At 47.4% G+C, this 22910-nt stretch overlaps 1 protein-coding gene across 21 annotated transcripts in view; it reads right to left on the bottom strand.

Annotated features, from left to right (window-relative positions):
• The window catches only part of DTNB (dystrobrevin beta), a 172777-nt gene that overhangs the window by 84152 nt on the left and 65715 nt on the right, over positions 1-22910 (bottom strand). For all 21 annotated transcript variants that reach the window (XR_011725478.1, XM_071742339.1, XM_071742320.1 and 18 more), the window contains one exon: positions 20203-20327. Coding sequence is in view for 20 of the 21 variants with exons in the window: in XM_071742339.1 (XP_071598440.1) it covers positions 20203-20327 (125 nt within the window). In the remaining variant the exon portion in view is untranslated. The remainder of the gene's footprint in view (positions 1-20202; positions 20328-22910) is intronic.

The raw sequence follows: 22910 nt of genomic DNA, 5'->3' as shown, positions 1-22910 counted from the left end.
AAAAAGATTTATCACCCAGATGTCAAATCACCAGGAACCTCTTCTCTGGAGGTCTTTCTGCATTCCTCTCCATGTGGGATTCAAGTTCTCAGGACAGGCTTGGCCAGAAACAGTGATGCTGCATGTTTAATGTTTAATGTTATTCTAAATATAAAGTTATACCAAGAAATTATTTGGTTGTAAGGTATTTAATGCAGGGGCTCCTTTGGAAAAGAAACTTCTCACTGCAGAAAGCATCAGGAGAGGGATGAGCAGGCCCTGGGGAGCCAGCAGCCTCACCACAGTATGTGTGGAGCCATTCCCTTGGGCAGTGCCCCTGCAAACACCCTGCAGTAAGGAGCAGGTAATTAACATTGCTTTCCCCCCATCCCTTTATCTCCTTACTTACTTCTTCTTGACCAAATGCAAGGAATGCTCTGTCCACGATGCAAAACTCTTTTTTTTCCCCCTAAAAATCCATTCTTCTGCCAAGAGACCCCTCTCCTCAGGCTGGCAGACAAACAGCTACAACAAGGAGCAGGTTCTGCAGCTACAGCTCTCTCTGCAGCAGCTCCTTCCCCAGCTCCTCTGTGTCTGTTTTTTTCCTTGGGGAAGGGACAAATGGTTCCCCCTTAAACGCTGCACCAGAAAAAACCACCTCAGTATTCCCAAGAACTCGAGGGGAAGTGGATTTAGTCACAGGGAGCAGAGAGCCCCAAGGGGACAGGACACACATTCAGCCTCCTTGGGGCACACACAGCCACACCACTTCCCACAGGATTCATTTTAATTGAAATAACAAATTATACAAGAGGGCCACCCCCACCCCATGTCCCTCATCCCCACATCCCCAGGGGTTTCTCTGAAACCCCTCCAGGCATGATGGGGACTCCAGCCCTGCCCTGGGCAGCCTGGGCCAGGCCCTGACAACCCTTTCCAGGAACTTGTTTATTTTTTTTTTCCCCAAACATCTTTCTGTGTGAGTATTACCTCTGTCCCTTTGGTCAGGACCAGCTTCTTCTCTAAGAGCACAGTTTGGGCTGCTCCTGGAAATGAGGTCCTGGGCCAAACTGCTTTTTGGTCTAAGCCAGGATGGAGGACCCTCAGTTCTCAGGTTTTTCCATCATCTTTGTGAATATGTCCAAACAACTTTTTGAGTAATTGTCATAATTCTAATAAAACCAGGAAAGATCTTGACTTCTCTCTATAGCTACTATCTACTCCTATCAACTACAGTTTCCTACCTGTAGTAAAACCTATGAGATCCAGATGTAACTGAAGCTCTCAGTAATCTTGTCTAAATATGAGAGTGATCTTGGCTAAAAAATGAGAAATAAGAAACAGGTTAGTCACTGCTATTTTGTGTCCAGTTTTCCCCAGCAGGAAAATCAGTCACCAAGGCCAGGTCTGGTTACTGGTTGTCTTCTTTCAGACGTGGCTGCTGAAGGTGCAGAACAAACCCAAGACAATTCTGAGACCTCAGAAGTCTAAAAACTCAATAAATAGAAGGAACCGTCCTCAGCCTTTTTGCTGTGCTGGAAAATCTGTCTGTAAAGGGACCTTTCCCAAAAAGCAACAGTGAACAAAATTCACCCAAGTGCTTCTGCTCCAAACAGCTTTGCCACCCGAGGCTGCTGTGGGCAGCAAAGCCACAGAATGTGTCTGCTCCCAGCCCAGAACAGGCATCTGGGAGATGCAAAGCTCAGGAAAAGCAGGAAAATCAGTCTCCAGGGAAAAGGGCACAGCAGCCAGGATCATAAGGATGTCTAAAAAAAAAACACAAACAACAGAGCCAAAAAGAAACAAAATCTAAAGGAAAAGGGGAAAAAAAAGGAAAAAGGGGGAAAATGAAAAAAGGGAGGGAAGAGGGAAAAAGAGGGAAGGGGGGAGGAGGGAAAGAAAAAAGGGAAAAGAAGAAAAAAGGAAACAAAAAAGAAAAAAGAAGAAAGAAGAAATATAAGAAAAAAGAATAAAAACCTGCTCTGGCAGGGGGGTTGGACTTGATGATCCCTTGAGGTGCTTTCCAACCCCTAACACTCTGTGATTCTGTAAAAACAAAAAATAGAAAAAAGGAAGATAAAGGAAGAACAAGGAAGAGATAAGCAAGCAAACGTGTTCCATCCGTCAGATCTGGAACTGATGAGTCTGAAGTTGATGACTGACCCCTTAAATTCTGACATTTGAAGAATTCCAGGCAGGACACTGAAGGAGGGGCTGAATGTGAGGATTTCAAGTTAAAAGTGAGTCCATGTCAGAGGTGTGATGACATTTCCCACCTTTCCTCCACGTTTTGTGTGTAAGAACATCCCAGCCACCAGCAACAGCAGCGCTGCTCAGGAGCACCAAACATCAGTGTTTGCTTAATTATCAGCTGCATCTTAATTACCAAGCTGCTTTGTACCTAAGGATGGAATTAATGGGGTTAACTGCACTCTCAGTCTTTGGTGTGATATTTTGTGAAGCTGTACCTACTGTACTCACATGGCTACAAACACCTGGGGATTTGCTGACTTTCAAGCTGAGTTTTCACTGGATAACTGGAGAATTTCCAAACCTGTCAGATTTGATGACAGGCAGTCCTGGTATTAATACTTATTAGTATCAGTCAGGCAGCACAAACCCAGCTCCAGGTGGCTGGGGCTCAAATACCAAATTCTGGGGCTTCCCCTCAGGCTTTGGACCAAAACTGGAGACTCAGGAATGGGAACCTTGGAGAGGGGAAGGATTTACCAGAGCAGGCATCACAGACAGCTCAGCCTTTCCTTTGCTTAGAGGGTGGGAAGAACATTGTTCTCAGAGCCTGCAGTGTCTGGACTTTTCAACACTGTGCTGCCTAAGGAATACAAGGAGCTGGTAATTGTGGCTTCCTTGCAATTTGCTTTATGGTATTTTTTACCTCTTTTTTCTGTAGTTTTAGATCAAGAAACCCCATGAGCACCACTGGCACAACACGGCCAAGATTCACCCTGCAGATGACTCCTGGGTGCTCCCTGTGATTCCAGGAGGTCTTGTTTATCTTTTAAGATTAAAAGATACAGGATCTATACTACTTTTTTGTCGGTTTTAAGTTTCTTCTCCAGCCTAATTTATTCCAAAAGCCAAAGGAGGAGGCATTCTCACAGGCTATGGCATACAGGAGGCTGACTTTTTGTTCTGCCAGCTGACTGCAGACCCAACAAAAAGCAGCAAGGAAAGCAGAGATGGAGACAAACACTTTAAATGTCCTCTGCCTGATAATATCACCACTTCTGTCCAGAATCTTCCACCACTGAGACAAGATTGGGGTATGTTCCACACAGCCCAAGGACAGGGGGTTGCTCGCAGGGGAACAGAGCCTCTCCTGGTGCAGATGCTGCAAGGGGACAAAAGGCACAAGAAACACCATGGGAAGGGAGTGTATGCCAGCCACGTGTCTGCTGACTCTGGCAAAGTGGGGCTGGGATCCAAATGACCAAAGGGAAGGGTGGAATAAGGGGAGGAGGCTGAAAGGAGCAAGGAAATGATCAGTGTCCTCCCTCAGTGAAAGAGGCTAAAGCAAAATGCCCTGAATTGGTAACACAACTGAAAACTCACACTGCAAATCCCCAAGCACAACAACAGAAACAGGAGATACCAAGCTCAAGTTCCTCTAAAGATCCTTTCCATGTGCCACAGACCCTCAGGAGTGCAGTGTGATGCCCCAGAGCCAGCCTGGCCCCAGATTTGATCCGGAGTCTGCCAGAGGATGGTGCTGGGTTGGCAGCAATGACCCAAGCAACCCCTTCACAGCAGTGGGAGCAGACAGGGCACAGAAAATCCCCAGTTAACCCCTGAGCTCTGGCACAGCTTGGCCACCCTGCCCCCAACATCTCCAGCCTGGGTTCTGCAGCTGGGCACTTCAGGAATGGTTGAGGTTGGAAATCTCTGGAGGTCTCCCAGTCCCAACCTCCCTGCCCAAGCTGGACCAGCCAGAGCAAGTTTCCCAGTTAGGCTCCTGGAAGCCCCAAGGATGGAGACTCCATCACCCCTCTGAGCAACCTAACCCAGAGCTCAGCAACCCTCCCATGCTTCATCCCAAACCAGGCAGCTTTTCCTTTCTCAGGTTCTGAGCAGTCCTGCCTGGGATGAGCTGCAGGAACAGAGCCAATCTGCACCAAGGAGCTGGGCTCAATGATCCTTGGATGGGTCCCTTGCCCTCTGAGATGTTCCAGAATTATAATCCTGCCCGAGCTCCCAAGCAGCTGGGAAGACCAGAACACACACAGTGAGTGGACTTCATCTTGGGCCTGACTTTACACCACCCGTGGTGCCAAAACAGGTTTAGGTTAAAGAACATTTTAAGGTGTCAGGTGGATTCTTCAAGAGAAGACAACTCAGCATGACAAAACTTCAGCCATCCATCTCTCACTTTTCTCAATGCTCAAAGCAGATAAAGATTTAGAAACATTCTTCAAAGCCACTTCAAAGTCTTCCATAGTAGGAAAACTTAGATTGGAAATTAGGAAAAAATTATTTACTGAGAACACAGTCAGGAATTGGAAGGGGCTGCACAGGGCAGAGGTGAAGTCAAAAAACGAGTGGCCATGGCACAGTGGGACATGGGTTACTGGGCATGGTGGTGTGGGGTTAATGGTTGGACTTGATGATGTTAGAGGTCTTTAAATTATTAGGTGAAAATTACCTGAAATTTCAGACCTCTTGCTTAAATTGTCCCATGCCTGAGGAGTTCAACACTTCCTTGAAACAATTCTGGAAGTTAACTGGGTAAGATATCTTCTTGCTTTGAAATTCATCAGCCTGGACATGAGTAGGTCACAGCAGGCACTTGGTTACAGCAATGGGTGAATTTTCTGCCCAACATTCTCTCTACTGAACAAATTTGCTCTGCTGTTTCAGAGGGCAATTCTCTGTTATTTGCCATCAGAACTCTTATCCTCTAATTACTCAGAAGCTCTCACTGAATAGGTGGGAAGGCAAGAATGGCCTCTTTGGTACAGTGTGTTATATGTAACCAAACCCATAAATTAGGCCCATTAGTTATTATTCACATCTAAATAATGATCTCCTGCTGCCCTTCCCCTCTGAGGAGGCAGCAGCTCAGATCAATGCATCTGTCCCACAGGAGGCACCCAGGGCAGGCAAAGGAAAACCCACTGGAAAACACAAATTCTGATTATAAAAAAATAATAATTCCCCCCAAAAAAAGCAAAGAAGAGGGGTTTACAATCACCCTCTTTTACAGAACTCAGGACACAAACAGATCTCATCTTGGGAAAATGAGTGGAAAGGGCAGAAGGGCTGAGAGAACATCCCTGGTGAGCTGCTGGAGCAAGCAGCCAAAGCAAGAGCAGAGCAGCTCCTGGGAACCCGGGGCTTCCTGCTGCCTTTGGCTCTGTAGGAATACTAATGGAATTCCATTCAATTTTAGGAGCTACAATTCAAGTGGGAGGCTGAAAAGCCAGGACAGCTCAGCAAAGAAACAAGAGGAACCACTGAAAGCTGGCAAGCACGCTCTGCACGAAGAGAAGCCCAGTTCCAAACCTCCTGTTTAGCAGACAATTATGTGGTGATGTGATGGCAACCTACATATAAATTTGATTTATTCCTAATAAACCCAAACCACAGGACACAAGCAAAGGCAGAACAAAATCCAAACTGCAACCAACACAAAGCCCCCGAGCTTCCCCCACAGCCCTGGCACCAGCTCCATGTTGGAAACTTCAATGCTTGTTCTAAAATACCTCTTGGTTCTTTTTTTTTTTTTTTAACTTTGCACAGGAAACAATTCAAAGAAATCTTCTGATCTCTGTTCTATTTGTGGTGCAGGTTAAATGTCTGCAATGATTCACTTGGACTTCATGAACACTGAGCTGGGAAACAGCAACATCTGGGTCTATTTTCTGAGCTCTTTTGCCACAAAATGTGAGGGAAAAGCCTTGCAGCAGGAAAAGTTTTGGAAACCTTTGTTTGCCATACATATATATATATGATTTCTTACACTGACTGATGAGAAATGTACGACACAAAACCACACCAGACACAAACTCAAGAGGTGGATCTGCAAATCCATGAGACTTGGGAGGGCAGCAATGTCCCCACCAGCCACACCAGGCAGGGTCCCTTGGGGAGGACACATCCCTGCTCCATTCTGCTCTTCTCCTACAGCATTTGGTTCCTCCTGGTGCAAACTGCTGTGTGACAAAGCCTCAGAGAGCCTGAGTCTGCACACTCACAAGATCAGGTTTGCACAACACAGCACCAAGATGATCAGGGCAGGCAAGCCAGACCTCAGAAATAAAATTACTGGATTTTGGGAAGGGTTTGGTCTTTTCCTTTGGGGCTTCTCTTTCCTTTTCACCACCCCTCCATCTGAGCCTCTCAGCCAGGTCAGCTCACAGCATCCCCACGGAGCAGCTCAGGAGGATGAGGCCAGGCAGGCAGCCTCAGCCCCTTGGGCAGCTCCCTCTGAATCCTGCACCATGCACAGCTCAGTGCACTCAGGGATCAAACCCAGGGTTCTGATTTCTCTTGCCAGGAGGACTTTGGAGGCAAAATTTAAGATGCTGACTGCACTCCAGCTGGAAACTGAGCTGGGACACTACTTGCACCTAGAAAACAGTGGAGGGCTTCTGGCAGGTGAATATTTGATAATCATCAAATCCCACATTCTTTTAGGTTGGAAGGGACCTTAAAGATCTTTAAGATGACCTCAAAGCTCCCCCAGTGCCCCCCCTGCTGTGGTCAGGGACCCCTCCCCCAGCCCAGGGGGCTCCAAGCCCCATCCAACCTGGGCTGAGACACTGCCAGGGATGGGGCAGCCACAGCTTCCTTGGGCAACCTGGGCAACCAGGGGCTCAGCACCCTCACCCCAAGCAATTTCTCCCTCCCATCTGAGCCCCAGCTCCCCTCTCCCAGCTCCAAACCCTTCCCCCTTGTCCTATCCCACTCCAGCCCAGCCAGGACATCACCTTATTCCAGGCCACCACTAACCCATGGCCCACACCTGAGAATCACAGAATGCTCATGGCTGGAAAGGACCTCTGAGATCACCAAGTCCAACCAAACAATTTCTCCCTCCCTCCCTCCCTGCCCAAGATCTCCTCTCCATCTCCCCTCTCCCAGCTGCAAACCCTTCCCCCTCGCAGGCTCCCATCCCTCCAGGCCCTTGTCCCAAGTCCCTCCCCAGCTTTCCTGGAGCCCCTTCAGGCACTGGAAGGTGCTCTAAGGTCTCCTCTTCTCTTCTCCAGGCTGAATAAAGGTAAAGGCACAGCCCTGGAGAACTCACTCCTGTGTTATCTTTATGGGAATATGAAGAGCAAACCTCCCAAAGAAACACTGCAAAACAGACACCCAGAAGTTCAACAGACTGAGCTCCAATTCATCCAAGGGAAATTTGCTGCAGTTGGGCACAATGTGATGCCAGCCTGACACTGCCCCAGCTGACCTGGCTGATGGAACCATGTCCTTGGGAGCAGCCCCAGACCTGGGGACAAGGTGGAACTCCCCCAGTTGGGTGCATGGCTCCCAAACAAGTGCAGACATGGCCATGGGGCCAGGCAGAGCTTGCATCACTGCTCACCTCACCTTTAGTCTGTGTAAGAATTTATTTTATCTGCTTGGGGAGGCAGGGAGAGCAGGGAGCCATGGTCAGCCTTGAGCTTTGATGCTACCTTTGAGATTCCCCCAATAAAATAACAAACAGCTCCATCAGAGTGTGGTTCCTACCGGTGTTTCTACTGCTAAAAGATAAAAAGAAAGGCTGTTTGAAGGCAAAGTGCACTTGCAGCAAAGAAGAGAGCTCTAACTTTCTGGTATTTAGTTTCTTTTTTGAGCAGGGAACAAAAAAACCAAACCCCAATCAGGGTAACCTGCACTGACAGGACCTGCAAGCCAATTGTGCAAAAAAACCAAAGCTGAGCACAGAAATGTGGCTGTGGGTGCCCCTGAGCAGCTGGGATCAGCTGGAAAACCCCCTGTAGCCCTTTGCCTGCTCCTTAAGCTCCCCAGATGACAGGATGGCTTGAGTATTTCTAAAGAATCCCTGTGCTGTAATTAAAATAAAGCACAGGGCTGCAGCCTGGGAAGGGCCCTGAACACTCCCTCTGCACAAACTTCTGAAATATTCCAAGGAGGAGATGACTGCCAGCAGTTCCTGGCTGGAACGTGCTGCTTTCTGACTGGATTTGTAAGAAAAAATCCCCAGGAATTGTTTAAAAATAGCTGCTAACACTTCTCCAATGAGAGCACCAAGGGCAAACACAGCCATGGGTATGCTGAGCCAACATTTTTTTTTTTTCCTATAAAAAAGGGAACATAACAAGTGTAGTATTAAATTGGATCTCACCACCCCGTTCCCCTGCAGACCATGTCAGCAACTTTCAAGAAAATTTGCATGTCTGTATCAGAGATTAATCATTCCTTTGTTCTCTTTGTTATTGTGAACAGCAGAAAATAGCCAATCCTCTTACACTGTGCAAGAGGAGTTTTTTTGTTTGTGACTAGGAATGAAAAATGTGATCTCTGCTTCCCTTTAAAATTTTAAGCTAAGTTTTCTCCAAGCCTTTTTTTGGAGCTTTTATACCTGGTTTTTAACTGCCACTGATTCTCCTAATGTCACCTCAGTAGCAAACCATCCCAAAGCCCTCTGGATGCAAAGGAAGGAAGCAAAAATAATTGAAAATGTATAATCCAGCAACAATGTAAGTTAAAAATGTATAACCCCCGATACAGCAGGCTAAATATTTGCCCAAAGGAAACGTTGTGGACGTGTCTGGGGATGACAAAGCTCCCCCAAGCACCCCCTGCCAGGCTGCCTGCCTTTGCATTACCACTCAAGCATTTCATCTTTTTGTTCTGTCCTCTGGAAACCTGCACATTTAGGTTATTCCAGCAGCAGGAATGACAGGAAGACTATTTTCACTTTTACAGGGTTTGTAGTAATTAAAAATAACACTTGAAGGAGAATGCTTCTGTTCAGATTTCAGGAAGAAATGAAACATGCCAAGAAGTTAAAAACCAATCACAAGCCTGACAACACATACAGATATTTGAGATTTTACACAAAGATGAGTCCTGAGAAAAGTAAATCTCTGAGCAGTGCTGTAACACCTAGAGAAAATACACACCTTGCATTGATTTGGAGCAATTTTAAAAAAGTCTACACTGGGGTTTTTTTGTTTTGTTTTTTTGTTTGTTTTTTGCTTTTTTAATACAACAGCCAATTGATTTGTATGCAACATCTCTAACAAAAGCATGAAAGAGCATCCCTCAGCTGGCTGCTCCCTCCAGCATGGAAATGGAGTAGCAGGAGCTGCTCAGGGACACTGGCACAGGCAGGAGTTTGTTTCCCTGCCCCTTATTGCCAGTCATTTGCAAGATGCACATTACTTAGCAGGACAAAATGTCACGGTACATGCTGCTGGTTCCCACTCCAGCATCACAGGGGTATGAAGGGCCTATGAATAATAACTCTTCTCTGCAAAAAGGCAGCAAGTGAGGCATTACTTCACACCCACTTTGTTCTTGCCCTGCTCAGAAATGACAAAGATGGACCCGGAGCCTCCGGGTCGCTGCTACAAGTTCCCTGGTTCCCAGCTCAGACACCCCGGCCCCTCTCCCAGCTGCTCCCACCATCACCTTACAACAGCCAAGAACAAATCAAACCCAGCAGCCCTCTCCTCCCTGCCACCCCTCCTGGGGAGCAGCTCCCCACAAACCATCACTACCCCACACTGGAAGCAGCGTTAGCAGAAGTTAACTCTGCCTTCCCGCTCCGCTCCGGCAAGCCCGGCGGCAGAGAGACCCCGCTGGTGTTTTTCTGGCTAAAGCAGGGAAGGGTGAGGAAGGTGAAGGCAGCAAACCTCAGAGGTGGTGGTGGTGGTGGTGGTGGTGGTGATCTCCCCTCTGGTCCTCCACTGGTCCGGCATCCCGCAGCAGCATCCCGATGCGCGGCACGGCCCCGTCTCTAAGGAAACGCAGCCACCACGTGACCCAGCATCTCTCAATCTATCTCCTGGGCACAAAGCAGCAGAGCCCACAAAAGCCTGGGAATTGTCCGGCTGGAAAGGGACTGGGGACGACTGTGTACAACAATCATAGTGATTATTGTTGGGTTTTAACCTAGCCCACCGAGCAGGGGAGGGAGGTGACGTGTCCGGCAGCACCCGGCGTGCGCCCCGAGTTTTTAACGGGCAAGAGGCACTTTGTGTTTCCCTGCCTGCTCCCCCTTGAGTGAATCCACAGGAAAGTGCCAAAGCCACTCTTCAAAATGCAATATTCATGGAGAGGAACAGAAGCTGAGATGAAAAGGCTGGCGTTTAGGGGAGGAACATTGCTGTGGCTCCCTGCCCAGCCTGCTCGCGGCCCCCACGTGGGTGAAGGACACCACGGGACAGTTTTCCCTCTCTGGAAATGTCTGTGTCATTTGCCATGCACATATTTATGATTTTAAAGCCTCTGGGGGCTCAGCCCTCCCCCTGTCCCAGCAGGATGCTCTGGCAGGAGGGGTACATCCCAGACTTCAGTCCCTGAGCACTGGTGATGATCTCCCCGTGCCAGCACAGGGCTGGGCAGCAGAGATCCCCCCAGGACAGGCAGGAGCAGCAGGAGGGAAGGAACAGGAATAAAGTCTGACTGGAATATCAGCCCAGCTCCAACCAACACACAGAGTAACCCACACACCCCTGAGCATTTGGAGCTGGAGGAAAAACTAACACACGAGTCATAAATTATAACAGAGATTGCTCCACCAGGACACCTGGCATCCAAACACTACCAACCACCCAACTTACACTTCAGCACCCAGACAAGTTACTGAGGTTTCTCTAAAGCCTGATTTTCAACAAGTTTGGATCTAAGGCAACAAAGAAAAAAAGTCTCAACAGCTTCCCCTGCTTGTTGGTTCCCACAGTATCTGGAGCACAGAGCAGGCTCTGCAGGGAGATTTGTGTGGCTGCAGCATCAACAGCTCAAGCATTAAAAGTCTCAGCTCCTTTTTCAAGTCTAGAAGGAAGGATAAGTAATGCTCCACATCCTGTCCCAGCATAACAACATGACTGCCAGAACCATGACTGGGAATAGAGGTATTATAAGATGTGAAATTATGATGAAATAAGTACTGTCACTATCCCAGAACAAGGTGACAGAACACGGTGTTGACAGTGCTACAACCATCCTGGAACAGGTCAAGGAACAGGTGAGAGCTGCTCACTAAGGATGTAAAAAAAGATCATTACAAAATTGAGATACCATATGAATCAAAAAAGAATTAAAAATAAAATGAAAAATAAATAAATAAATAAATAGATAATTTTTTTTAAGCCCCACCAGAATTACAATCCCACCACTTAGAGGTTCCTATTCATGTTGCTGGATAATGTCACAAGACCCTTCTCCCAGACTGAAATCAAGAAAGGATTTCTCTCAGCCAGCTCAAACCACAGGTACCCACAGCTTAGCATGGAGGCAAAAAAAAAGAACTGAAAATAGATCAAAATCTTGTTCTGTCATGGAGAACAAGGACAGCTGCAGCCAAGGAGTATCATCCAAGCCTTTCTACTGGGGCTCCCCAACTATAAGAGTGGCCAAAAAGCTTCTGGAATCCAAAGGAAAAAGCCTGAGGAGGTCAGGGGGTGCCCATCCATGGGACTGAAGCTGCTGTGTGTTGATCCACATGAACCTGGTGCCCAGGGACAGCAGCAAGAAGATTTGTGGACCAAAACCAAGGAAATGGCCCTGTTTTCCAGCAGCAGCTGGCTCAAGGAAAGCACATAAATGCAGCAAGAACCAAGCAGGACACACCAACCCCTGGCCCAGGAGGCAGTTCTGCAGCCAGTCCAAACACTACACTACTTCAGCCTAAAACTATTCAGCAAACAGGGGTGAGTACCAGTCAGATGGAACCACCAGTGTGGAGATACCTGCAAACACTTTAATTCTGAAAAGCACTGATCAACGAGACCACAGAAAATAAAGTGTTTCCTTCCCTGGGAAATGGAGGAAAATTCAGTGTAGCAGGTGGTGCATTCACAAGCAAAACCTCCCAGAACACCAAACTCCAGGGAAAGAGCTTCCCAAACACATTGAGCTTTAGAGCTTTTATAAAAAAGGGATATAATCTATCTTCTGTTAAACATCTTTACATTTTAAAACATGGGTATTTGTGTAACCATGGTAAAAAATGTCTGTATGATGTGACAGAAGTGACACCATTCCTCAGCAGTGACAGAGAGAGCATGAAAGGTAAAAATAAGCCCTTGGATTCCAGCACAGGGGATTTGTGCCAAGTGCTCGTGGTGCTCTGCTGGTATGGGGGGAACTGCACTTACCCAGGGTGTCCCAGGCTGCTTTGGGTGGGAAGGGATCTCAGAGACCACCTGGTTCTCACAGCCCAGGGTGCTCCAAGCCCCATCCAACCTGGGCTGAGACACTGCCAGGGATGGGGCAGCCACAGCTTCCTTGGGCAACCTGGGCAACCAGGGGCTCAGCACCCTCACCCCAAGCAATTTCTCCCTCACATCTCAGCCCCAGCTCCCCTCTCCCAGCTCCAAACCCTTCCCCCTTGTCCTATCCCACTCCAGCCCAGCCAGGACATCACCTTATTCCAGGCCACCACTAACCCATGGCCCACACCTGAGAATCACAGAATGCTCATGGCTGGAAAGGACCTCTGAGATCACCAAGTCCAACCAAACAATTTCTCCCTCCCTCCCTCCCTCCCTCCCTCCCTCCCTGCCCAAGATCTCCTCTCCATCTCCCCTCTCCCAGCTGCAAACCCTTCCCCCTCGCAGGCTCCCATCCCTCCAGGCCCTTGTCCCAAGTCCCTCCCCAGCTTTCCTGGAGCCCCTTCAGGCACTGGAAGGTGCTCTAAGGTCTCCCCGTTGCAGCCTTCTCTTCTCCAGCCTCAACACCCCCAACTCTCTCAGCCTGGCTCCAGAGCAGAGCTGCTCCAGCCCTCCCAGCAGCTCCAGGGACCATGGTAGGGGAACTGGGAGCTCTTCAACCAGCTGGGTGTGCACACAGCTGGCTCCAGGGCTGCTCCTCTTCATCACCTCTTCCAGCAGAACTGTTGGCCATGAAGGATGGGGACTGGTATTGCTTCCAGTACAGAAGTTCAGAGGAAAAGAAGCAAGTGGACAGGGTTCTGTGCTGTGTTTGAGCATTCCTACAGAAGCCTCAGCTCCCTGTGGACACGTGAACACAGACACACAACAGTGCAAAGAGAACATCTCCAAGCTCCCAGCACAAGAAGCAGAGGTTTCTCTGGGGGGAGGAAGCCACTGGGACATCTCAAGGTCTTAGGTCTCTCCTTTCTTCTCATCACCCCCACTTCACATGGGAGAGATTCCTCTCCATTATCCACTTTATGTTTTGCTCACCCATTAAGCACAGAAAGGTGAGAGGTTGTTCTCAGCCCTCTTCCTGGTAAACATGGGAATGAACTGCCCATCATTTACAGGGCACTGAACCCACCACAAGAGGAACCTCCTCAACCTTCCTACCCAGGACAAGGAGGAACCTGTGTCTGTCCTTTCCTGAGCAGCACCAAGGGATCACAGGATGCTGGGCTGGGAAGGGACCTTTCCAGGACATCTGCTCCAACCCCCCTGCTGCAGGCATCAGGGACATCTTCACCCAGAGGTCACTCAGAGCCCCATCCAACCCCACCTGGAATGGTCCCAGGGATGGGGCACCTCCCACCTCTCTGGGACACCTGGGCCAGGGGCTCAGCACCCTGCATGAACAATTTCTTCCTTTAATGTAGCTTGAATCCATCAGATGTGGGTGCCCCTGCACCCCCAGACATGCTGCCCTGACACCCCACGGGTGATGGGAGACTGAGGAGCTCTGATGGGTGACTTTTTGTCAGGTCCCTGTTGCTGAAGCACTGAAGGAAACCCAAGCCACTCAGACCCTGCCTGAGAGAGTGTTCATGGGAGGAAGAAAGAACAGTCAATAAATGGATTTTGAATTATCAAACAAGGGAAAGCTTGTGGCCATGTGGCTCTGACAGCATAGAAAGACCTCTGCAGCCTGCAGGCTGGCATTCCAACCACAGCTCTTCACAAAGATCTCACAGAATTCATCTGCACAGGCAAACCTTTTACACATTATCATTGCAAAAATGTCTGGGAGGAAATATATGCAGTGCAAACTCAAATCTCTGCCCAGATGGGCCACACCAGCACTGACAGAGAACAGAAAGGTGACTTTCTGAGGGGAAGCAGTGATGCAGAACCATCCCCACTTCAGGTCAGCAATTTCTGCCTTCTGTGAAGAGTTTGAACCCGTTGCCTTGGGTCTGTCAAACTCAGGTGAATCCACACTGTGGCATTTTGCCAGCAGCAGGATCTTAACCTCATTCTAACTCTGCCACGCCACAGGCAGCTTTCCCCACTCAGAACCCACGGCTCTTCCTTCCTAAGGAAAAGGGGTTCCTGGGAGCAGGAGACATGGGGCCACAGCATCTTCTGTGCACACAGAGCTCAGCAGTTTAGAGAATCACTGGATGGTTTGGGTTGGAGGGACCTTACAGCTCACCCACCTCCCAGGGACACCTCCCCCAGCCCAGGGGGCTCCAAGCCCCATCCAACCTGGGCTGAGACACTGCCAGGGATGGGGCAGCCACAGCTTCCTTGGGCAACCTGGGCACCCAGGGGCTCACCTGGGATGACAGAATCATAAAATGACAGGTTGGAAGGGACCTCAAGGATTGTTTAGTCCAACCTTTCGGTAAAAATACAGTTTGGATGAAGCAGCCCAGCGCCCCGTCAAGCTGAGTCTTAAAACTGCCCAGTGTAGAGGAATCCACCACTTCCCTTGGGAGATTATTCTGATGTCTGATGGTTCTCATGGTGGAAAATTTGCTCCTGGAGACCAATTGCAGTGTCCCTAGAAGCACCTTGTACCCATCACCCCTGGCTTTTCCATGTAACTCCTTGTAGAGAGGGAGTCTCGACTTTCTTGACAGCCACCATTTAGATGGTGGAACATGGTAATAAGGTCTCTCCTGAGCCTTCTCTTTTCAAGGCTGAACAAACCCAGTTCTCCCAGCCTTTTCCTGGATGGCATGTCCACTGATCATCCTCATGGCCCTTCTCTGGACCCCTTCCAGCCTGTCTCATCCTTTTTGTATAGTGGGGATGATTGCTCCATGATGATGATACTGACCTTGGCTGGCCAGGAGGAAGGCAAAGGAACACAAGCATGACATCACCCTGAACTTCATTTCTTGTCAGCCCTGGCAGCAGGAGCACAGACTTTTTGTGAATCCCTACAAATGCCACCTCCCCCCCTTGTCACTTATCTGCTGGAGGCCTAAAGAAGCCTCTCCACTCCTCTGCACACCAAGGAGTTATTTGTAGCAATCCCCCGTCCTTTCTCGCTGTGGCTGGGCATCTTGGTCACCTGGAGTGACAGACTCCTTTCCTGCTCTTTCCTACCACTGACTGTGTTCAGAAGGGTAATTTTTCCATGTTCTGAGCAACAGGGCTGTGTTCCTGAAGGGATCCAGCTCAGATAACATCTGAAAATAAAAGCTTGGATGGGAGCGGTTTGCGTTGGACGACTCCAGAGCCAGGGGAAATGATCAAGTTATAACCTGGAATCCCAGCCCAGTGAAGGAAAACACTAAATTATTTCTCTCATTTCACATGCAATCTCTTTTATCAAATATAAAGAAAGAAGTTTTTTAAAGCCTGATCATTTTTTTCCCCATCGTATAGACTGCAATTCCTTCTAAGACGGGGGAGCCCGCGGGTTCCAGCGATCGCATCCAGAAACCCAACACCTAAACACACCCAGGATTCATGCAGAATGGCTCTGGAGCAGCCAGGAAACTCCCACCTAAACACAGCTCTGAATCTGGGGGAGGATGCAGGGAGAGAGAGAGAAGGGGCAGAGAAGCAGAATGCACCAAAACAGCAGAGAATGGCAAAATTTCCATTTGTACATTACTGACCCAGCAGGGATGCAGGTAGACAGAGAGGCAGCTCCAGAAACACTCACTTTTTTTGGGAAATATAAATAAAGCAAATCCCTAATTGCCTGATGGAAGGTAAGCAGGGTTCTGCAGCAGAGGCTTCTGCACAACTCCTGACTCTGAGGCTACAGGAGAATTTCTGCTTGCATTTTTCATCTCTCGTTAGGAAAGGCTGCAATAATTGAGCTGCTGTCAAACAAGGAACATGAGACTGACTGGAATTCTTATTTGAGTTAAAAACACTCTCCTCTTGCTTTACAGTTTCAGTGGTGGCAATTCTACCACCACTTTTGATTCGGGCAATCTATCCTAACAATTACTTACTTACATTCACTACTAAAAACCTATTTCTTTTATTCTCAACTGGTCTAGCTTCAGCTGCTGGTCTGGGTCTTTTCTTAAGCCTATCTGCTAAAGCTCCCTGGGGCTGCATTTAATTTCTCTAGGATAGATATTTTTAGAAATACCAAATCTTTCCTTAACCTCTGTGTGCTGTACTTACATCACTGAGTCTCTGGATGCAGAGCTCTGCATCTTCCCACATCTATTTCCATCCCTGTAACCATTCTCAGTGACTTCCTCAGACCCTTTGGTGCCCCTTGCTTGTGGGTGCTGTAAATTCAGAGTTTTCTGATGAGGAACCTGCCACTGCCAAGCACAAAGGGCAAACTCCTGTTTGCACCCTCAGGGAACAAAATGGCCCTAAGAGGCAGATCCAGCCAGCTGCACACCAAACCTCCAAACAGGTTCTTGAGTTGCTCTGCCCAGCCTATTGACCTTGTCATCTTCTTCATTCCTCCAGCATTGTTCTCATTTGCCTCCCCAGCCTATCAGTAGTGACTTTACACATTTGCCTCCTGGTCATGAAAACAAATGTAAATAGCACAGAAGCAAAGCTTGATCCCTGCAGGATGCTGCTTGGGAACTGCCCCTGTTCAGCAACCTGCTGCTGGAGGTTGTATGGAGAGCTAAATAAATTCCTTCCCCAGTCTGCTGCACGTGTGCTATACTGACTCTTATTTTCTAAACTATTCAGTGCTCATAGTGAATGAATTATGCCAACAATAACACTTTATTAATCAAAACTAATCTAATAAAAAAAAGCCACAAACCAAGGCTGACTACATCAGATTGCCAAAAGCTGGGTTGGCATGACTTACCTGTCCATTTACTGATCAACAAAACAGCTTTTCTACTGCTCAATTATTTTATTCCCCATCAAAGGCATGTTGGTAAACATGACATGCCAGAGACAGCCCTGTCTGACTTCATTCCCCTCCCCACCATGAAATGAGATCATAGGAATTTTCTGCCAGTGCTCTGGGAACCTTCCGGAGCTCCAAGACTATCAACAACCAGCAGCAAGCATTACCAAGTTCTTCCCAAACACAGGTTGGACTCAAAAGGCAGACAGTGCAATTCAGCATCCTTTTGGATTACCTCTGGCAGGTAAGCATCTCACCATCAGCAGATTACACAACAGCTGCTCCCCTGCCAAACCACAACCTCAAAACTCTTCTCCAGTAACTTTTAAACCATTAGTTTACATTACTTGCGGCCAATTTTTTCTCTTTTCTCCTTCCCTTGACAAGGATAGCTGGTTTTCCTTCCCTTCCAAGCCTTGTTTTCCCTGGAGCGTTTGGCCAAGTACCCTGAAACTGTTCCTGGTTATTATTTTTATATTCACCTTATTTACTCAGCTGAAGCTGATTTTTGCTTTGTGAGAGCCTCCTCTGCAGCACTGGTGAGATTTGCACCCCGCTTACAGGACAAGAAATGTAATCAAGCCATGATCACTGACACCTAAATAATGACTCATTGTGGCCCTGAGCAATTCCTCTTCATAAGCTGAGCTCGAGCAAAGAAGCTCCCCTGGCTATGTCAATTTTCAGCCTTAAAAAATGGAGGGCCAGGAGGGGAGTTGTGTGTCTTTTTCTCTCTTATTTCAGTGGTACCACTTCTCCAGAAAACCCCAATGGTTTTACAACACTCATCTAAAAAACCCTGTAGGTATTTTTAGTCCCATTTCCTTTTTATTTTTGTGGGATTCAGTGCTTGATGCAAACCCCTCACTTACATTATTTTTTGGCAGACCACTGCCAGCTCTTCCTGTAGCATCAGCCACTGCTTCCCAATACTCTGGCTTCTTAGGGCACTTTTTGTTTTTTTAATTAAAGCTGGCAGCTGCTGCCAGGAGTGCCTCTGCAGGAGGTGTGGTGCCAAACACCCCATCCCTCCACGGCCATCGGGGCAGGTACTGATCACACAAACCAGAGGAGTCAATCTCCTGCTTCTGCACTTAGCATTCCACAGCTACCTGAGGGCTGAAGCTTTTCTGACCCCTCAGCAGCTCAAGGAGTCCCAGCCAAAGACAGAAGCCATTCCCCAAGCCTGGGAACCTGTGTCAGGAGGAGAACTCCTCATTTTGGGCTCATTTTGGGCAGCCCCCTCCTCACCCAGCAGGCACTGCTGCTGCAGTTGTTTCCATGCCCTGTGCTTCTGCAGTTCCATGGCCTTTCATTTTGTTTTTACAGAAGGCTTAGGCTGTAAACTGCTCATTTTCTGCTGTTAAGGTCAGTGCATTCCAGCACGGAAGCAGAGGAGAATCCAAAAAGCAAAATGTGAAGGGATCTGTGAGCTGACAAAGGTTTTATACATGGAATTGTTTTGTCTGAGGCTGAGCTGCACCCTTACAGCTGAAAATCCAGATTCCCAGCTCCGTGACAAGCTCCACAACCAGTCCCAGCCAGGGCATGGAGCTCGGGCAGGGGACAATGTACAACCTTCTCCTGGGTCTGATGAGCCATTTGTTCAGCTCTGAACTGAACAGAACTTTGTTATTGTGGGGGTTGTGTTTGAATTCGAGTGTGATTTCACAGAGAAAATCAGAACAATTCTGTCCCATTAAATCAGATCAGCTCCTGTCACCACCCAGGAGGAAAGCACCATGGAAGTTGGTAAATACTCAGTGATGCCAGAACTGGGAGAAACAATCATACAGCTAAGCAGGAGTTAATTGGTAAAGCTCAGAACTGTGTGGTTAAGGAGCTCAGCACTGCAGCTCCTCTCTCACAGCAAGTTACAGATCTCCTGTGCTTTTCACAAGAGAAAGCCACACGGCTGTTTGACCAGACTACAACAAGCTTTACACTTCTCACCTTGCCAACTTTTTGCCAAGCTACCCCCAGCTTTTCTCACTGACTGCCACCTCTGTTAAAAGGATGTTACCCAAGAGCCAGCCAGAAACCATCCAGCATTAGGAGAGGCCAAGGCAGCAGCGTCCTGATCCTGAGCTGCCAGTGGTGAGGTGCTGTCAGACTGGAACTCCTGGGTTCTCCATTCAGGAATTGTGACAGAGGAAACAGTTCAAGAAGAAATTGGTATTTATGATGTCAAAATAAAACCAGAAGGGCATCAGCTCCACTCACTCTCAGAACAGCAAATTATTCAGGAAAACAGCAGTCCTCCATTTTACAGAAATTACACCCCTTTCTTTTGCTCTTTTCACTTCTACACCATGAGCTTAAATTTAGCTATATGAGAAGATTGACACTTTTCCTCAGGACTCTGTTGGATGCAAACCAGATCTATTTGGAGGCTCTGTTCATTACACACGTGCAGTAACAGAACTTGTTTGGGGTTCTTTTTTTGGTCTCTGGTTTTACTTTCGATGCCAAAACTGGCAAACTGGGGAAGCAGCCTGATTTCAGACCATTCAAACCAGCCCCAGGACTCTGGTACTGCATTAAACTCATTCCATCAGTTCCATAAGGTCAGTGGAAGAATAACAAGAACATCATAGAGCAGAACAACACCCAGACCTCTCAGGGAGGCAAACAGGAAGGTGAAGCCAGTGAAACAGCTGAACCCTGCTACTGCCAGCTGCAGGCAACACTGACTTGCAAATAAGTTTGTTGCACATTTTGTTTGTCTAATATGCAATAAATGAGAAGAGAGCCTGACCCAGCACACTGATGGGCACAAGGTAAGGCTGCTCAGTGAGCAGAATACACCATCAGGCCTCAGCTGCATGGGAACACTGTTTTATCTCTTTTCTTCTCAACAAAGCAGTAAGTTTCAAATAAGTTTTGAGAGAAATACAGCAACCACAGCACTGCAGCTTTATAATGGTTACAACTTTATAATATATATAACTTTTATAATCAAAGGGCTGCTTCCTGCCAGCCCCTTCTGAAGGCAAAGCAGCCACAAGCACTTTGCTTTGTACCATGGATGAAGAGAAAAACATGGAAATCAGTACTCACACTATATGGGCAAGATCCAGGGGCTTTTCTGGCTGCTCAGGGAACACGGGCCGAGGAGGCTCTCTGCTGGGTACACAACCAAGGGATTTACTAATTGCATGGCTCAGCTTCTTTGCAGGTGATTTCTGGTTTTGGAAAGAAGGACAAAAATGAGCTGACTGTTAGGGAGAGGAAGGCAATCTGTGTAACCCAGAAGGGTGAAAATATGCACGGTACCAGAACACTCAGAACTATCCAGTTACACTGTACCACAGCTGAGAAACCAGCAGAGAAACTGCACGGGTGGAGAAGTTCTGGGGGGGGGGGGGTTCAGTGCCATAATTTGGAAAAATGGAAGCAGTTGAACAAAAGTATGGAAGATGAAGAGATAACCCAATTGTTGGGGGTTCCTATCAGGAATGAAATCAAGGGGTAATCATACAAATTAAGGGATTTCTTAGGCTCACTCACAAGGTCTGATGAACACAGGAGCTGTGCTCTGAGGAGTAGGCAGGACAAGAATAAAAGCCATTTTTTGTTCATTATGGGCAAGGACAAGGGGAACAGTGTAAGGGGGAACAGCAAGTGCCCTTTTCTTCCTTTTCTTCCACAAATTCACTCAGTGGTGCTAACTGATCCCACAAGAGCAGCTGCCCTGGGATCATCTAAGGAAGAGGGAAAGGCTGGTGACAAGTGTGGCCAAACCCATGGAGGGGATGGCTGGCCTTAGTCACACACTGAAAATGTGGTTTCTGTCCAATGCTGAGTTACAAAATTGTCTTAAAATGTATTACATGCCCCAAACTTGTGCCAGTGGAGTGAGAGGCCAGATGATGCTTTTATGAGAGCTCAGATGTAACCCAGCAGCTCCAGGTTTCTGATCTCTCTCATTAACAGTCCAGGGTGTGGGACCCAGTGGCTAATTGCTCCTGTGTAATTTTTTTTCCTCTGCCTGTCAGACATTCCTTAGCACAGTTAGCACCAATTCTCAAGGCTCAATCACACTGAAGTTCAGATTAATACTGATTTAAATAGCAGGCAAGGCTACCCAGGACAGGAGTCACACATACAGCTGAGAGAAATGAGTAACTACCAATTAATAACCATTACTAACATTTACTAACAATTAAATAAACAATTAGCAATTAATAAATCAGTGAGAAGTTCAACTCTGGGCCTCTTGGCTTTAGCAATTTCAAACAGGCAACAGAAGCTTTTTTGAGTGAACCCCTGTGTGAGCAAGTTCTTCCCTCTGTGGAGTTCCATGGTTTGTAGTAGACTGGGATGCAGTTCAAGTATGAAGTAAAATACTAATATCAATTGGGAAACAATGAAGAAAAGAGAAAAATTCCTTTCAAATTAGAAAAGAAAGATGAGCTGGATGCCTGTGGGGATACATTACGACAGCTGGGTCTTAGCTGAAGATTTATGACCCTCCTTCAATTACCTTACAACTCAAAGTCAGTGCTGACTGAGAACTCTAAAAACCATGAATGGAGCCTGCCTCTGACTTCATGAGGAATGCAGGCTTGGGAGAAAGAGAATTAGTCATGATCCCACTTTTCCCAGAGGAGATGTGATGGTAGCTACAGTCAAATTCCAGCCACATGTCTCCATCAGCATCAGCACTGCTCTACAACCTGTGCTCCAGATGAGGTCCATGCTGCTTCTCAGATTAATCTGATTATTCAGTATGCTGCAACCTGATTCCTTTCAGATTCTGGGATTTTTATTCTTTGGCCCTCAGGTCCAACCTGGCAAGCAGCAGAACGTGTGAAGGCCATGGAGGAAGAGGCTGCCTCCTGCAGCCTTCAGATGCCAGGTGAAACAAGCCATTGACCTTCACAATTTATTATCTTGGGCTTCTGCAGCCAGGAAGTCTTGGCCTTATCAGAGCACCCCAGAAAAATCTTCTGGTGGGTGCAAGATTCTTATCTCCTCTCACCAAGAAGGTTTCAGGAGGAAGGATGCTGAGATAATTACCTGCTTCAGGTGGTCTCCTACAGGGAGCTCCATAAACCACCATGTTCAGAAGCACTCCAGCTTATTAATTCACCAATATATGCTAAAAAGACTGACTGGTGACAAGGTGATGGCTTCGTTTTTTCTTTTATTATTTTAAATGTGTTGAGAAAACCTGGTATATTGCAGCCAAGGGATGATCCCCACAAACAGTGTTGAAGTGCATGGCACTCTCACTAGGAAAGGTTCTAGAGATGATCATCACCCTTCAATTACTTTGAAATCCTATGAAAAACACAATCCAGTCTTTATATAACTTCTTACTAAGTCCACAGTAAAATTTAAATTATGGACACAAATGTGATGGCATCAAGAGTGAAATTCTAGTTTTAAATTAATTCTTCTATTGAAGAATTAGCTAATAATGAATAAGCTATTGAAACTTTCCACATTTATGTCTCTCTCCATTTGTTCCTCACCTCTCCTCCTTTTAGAGTGTTTCCTCCTTTTCTCTTTACCCTGTTCAGATTTTGGTTCCTGCACAGCCCATCTACACTCAGTGTGCCTCTTTTGTGACCTCCTCTTTGCAGTGTTTTTAGGTTATTTTAAAGGTGTTTTTTTCCCCATTGTGGTAACAAGCACTGTATCCTATTGTGCTACCCCACCTTTTATTTGGCCAAACAAACCCGGTGCTGTCTCAAACGCTCTGCAATTGAGCCACTACTGCAGCATCAGTTTCTGAAAATTACAGGGGAAAGATAATTTCC

Source organism: Heliangelus exortis, chromosome 3, assembly GCF_036169615.1.
Source record: "Heliangelus exortis chromosome 3, bHelExo1.hap1, whole genome shotgun sequence".
NCBI lineage: Eukaryota > Metazoa > Chordata > Aves > Apodiformes > Trochilidae > Heliangelus > Heliangelus exortis.
This window is presented reverse-complemented; position numbering and strand designations above follow the sequence as displayed.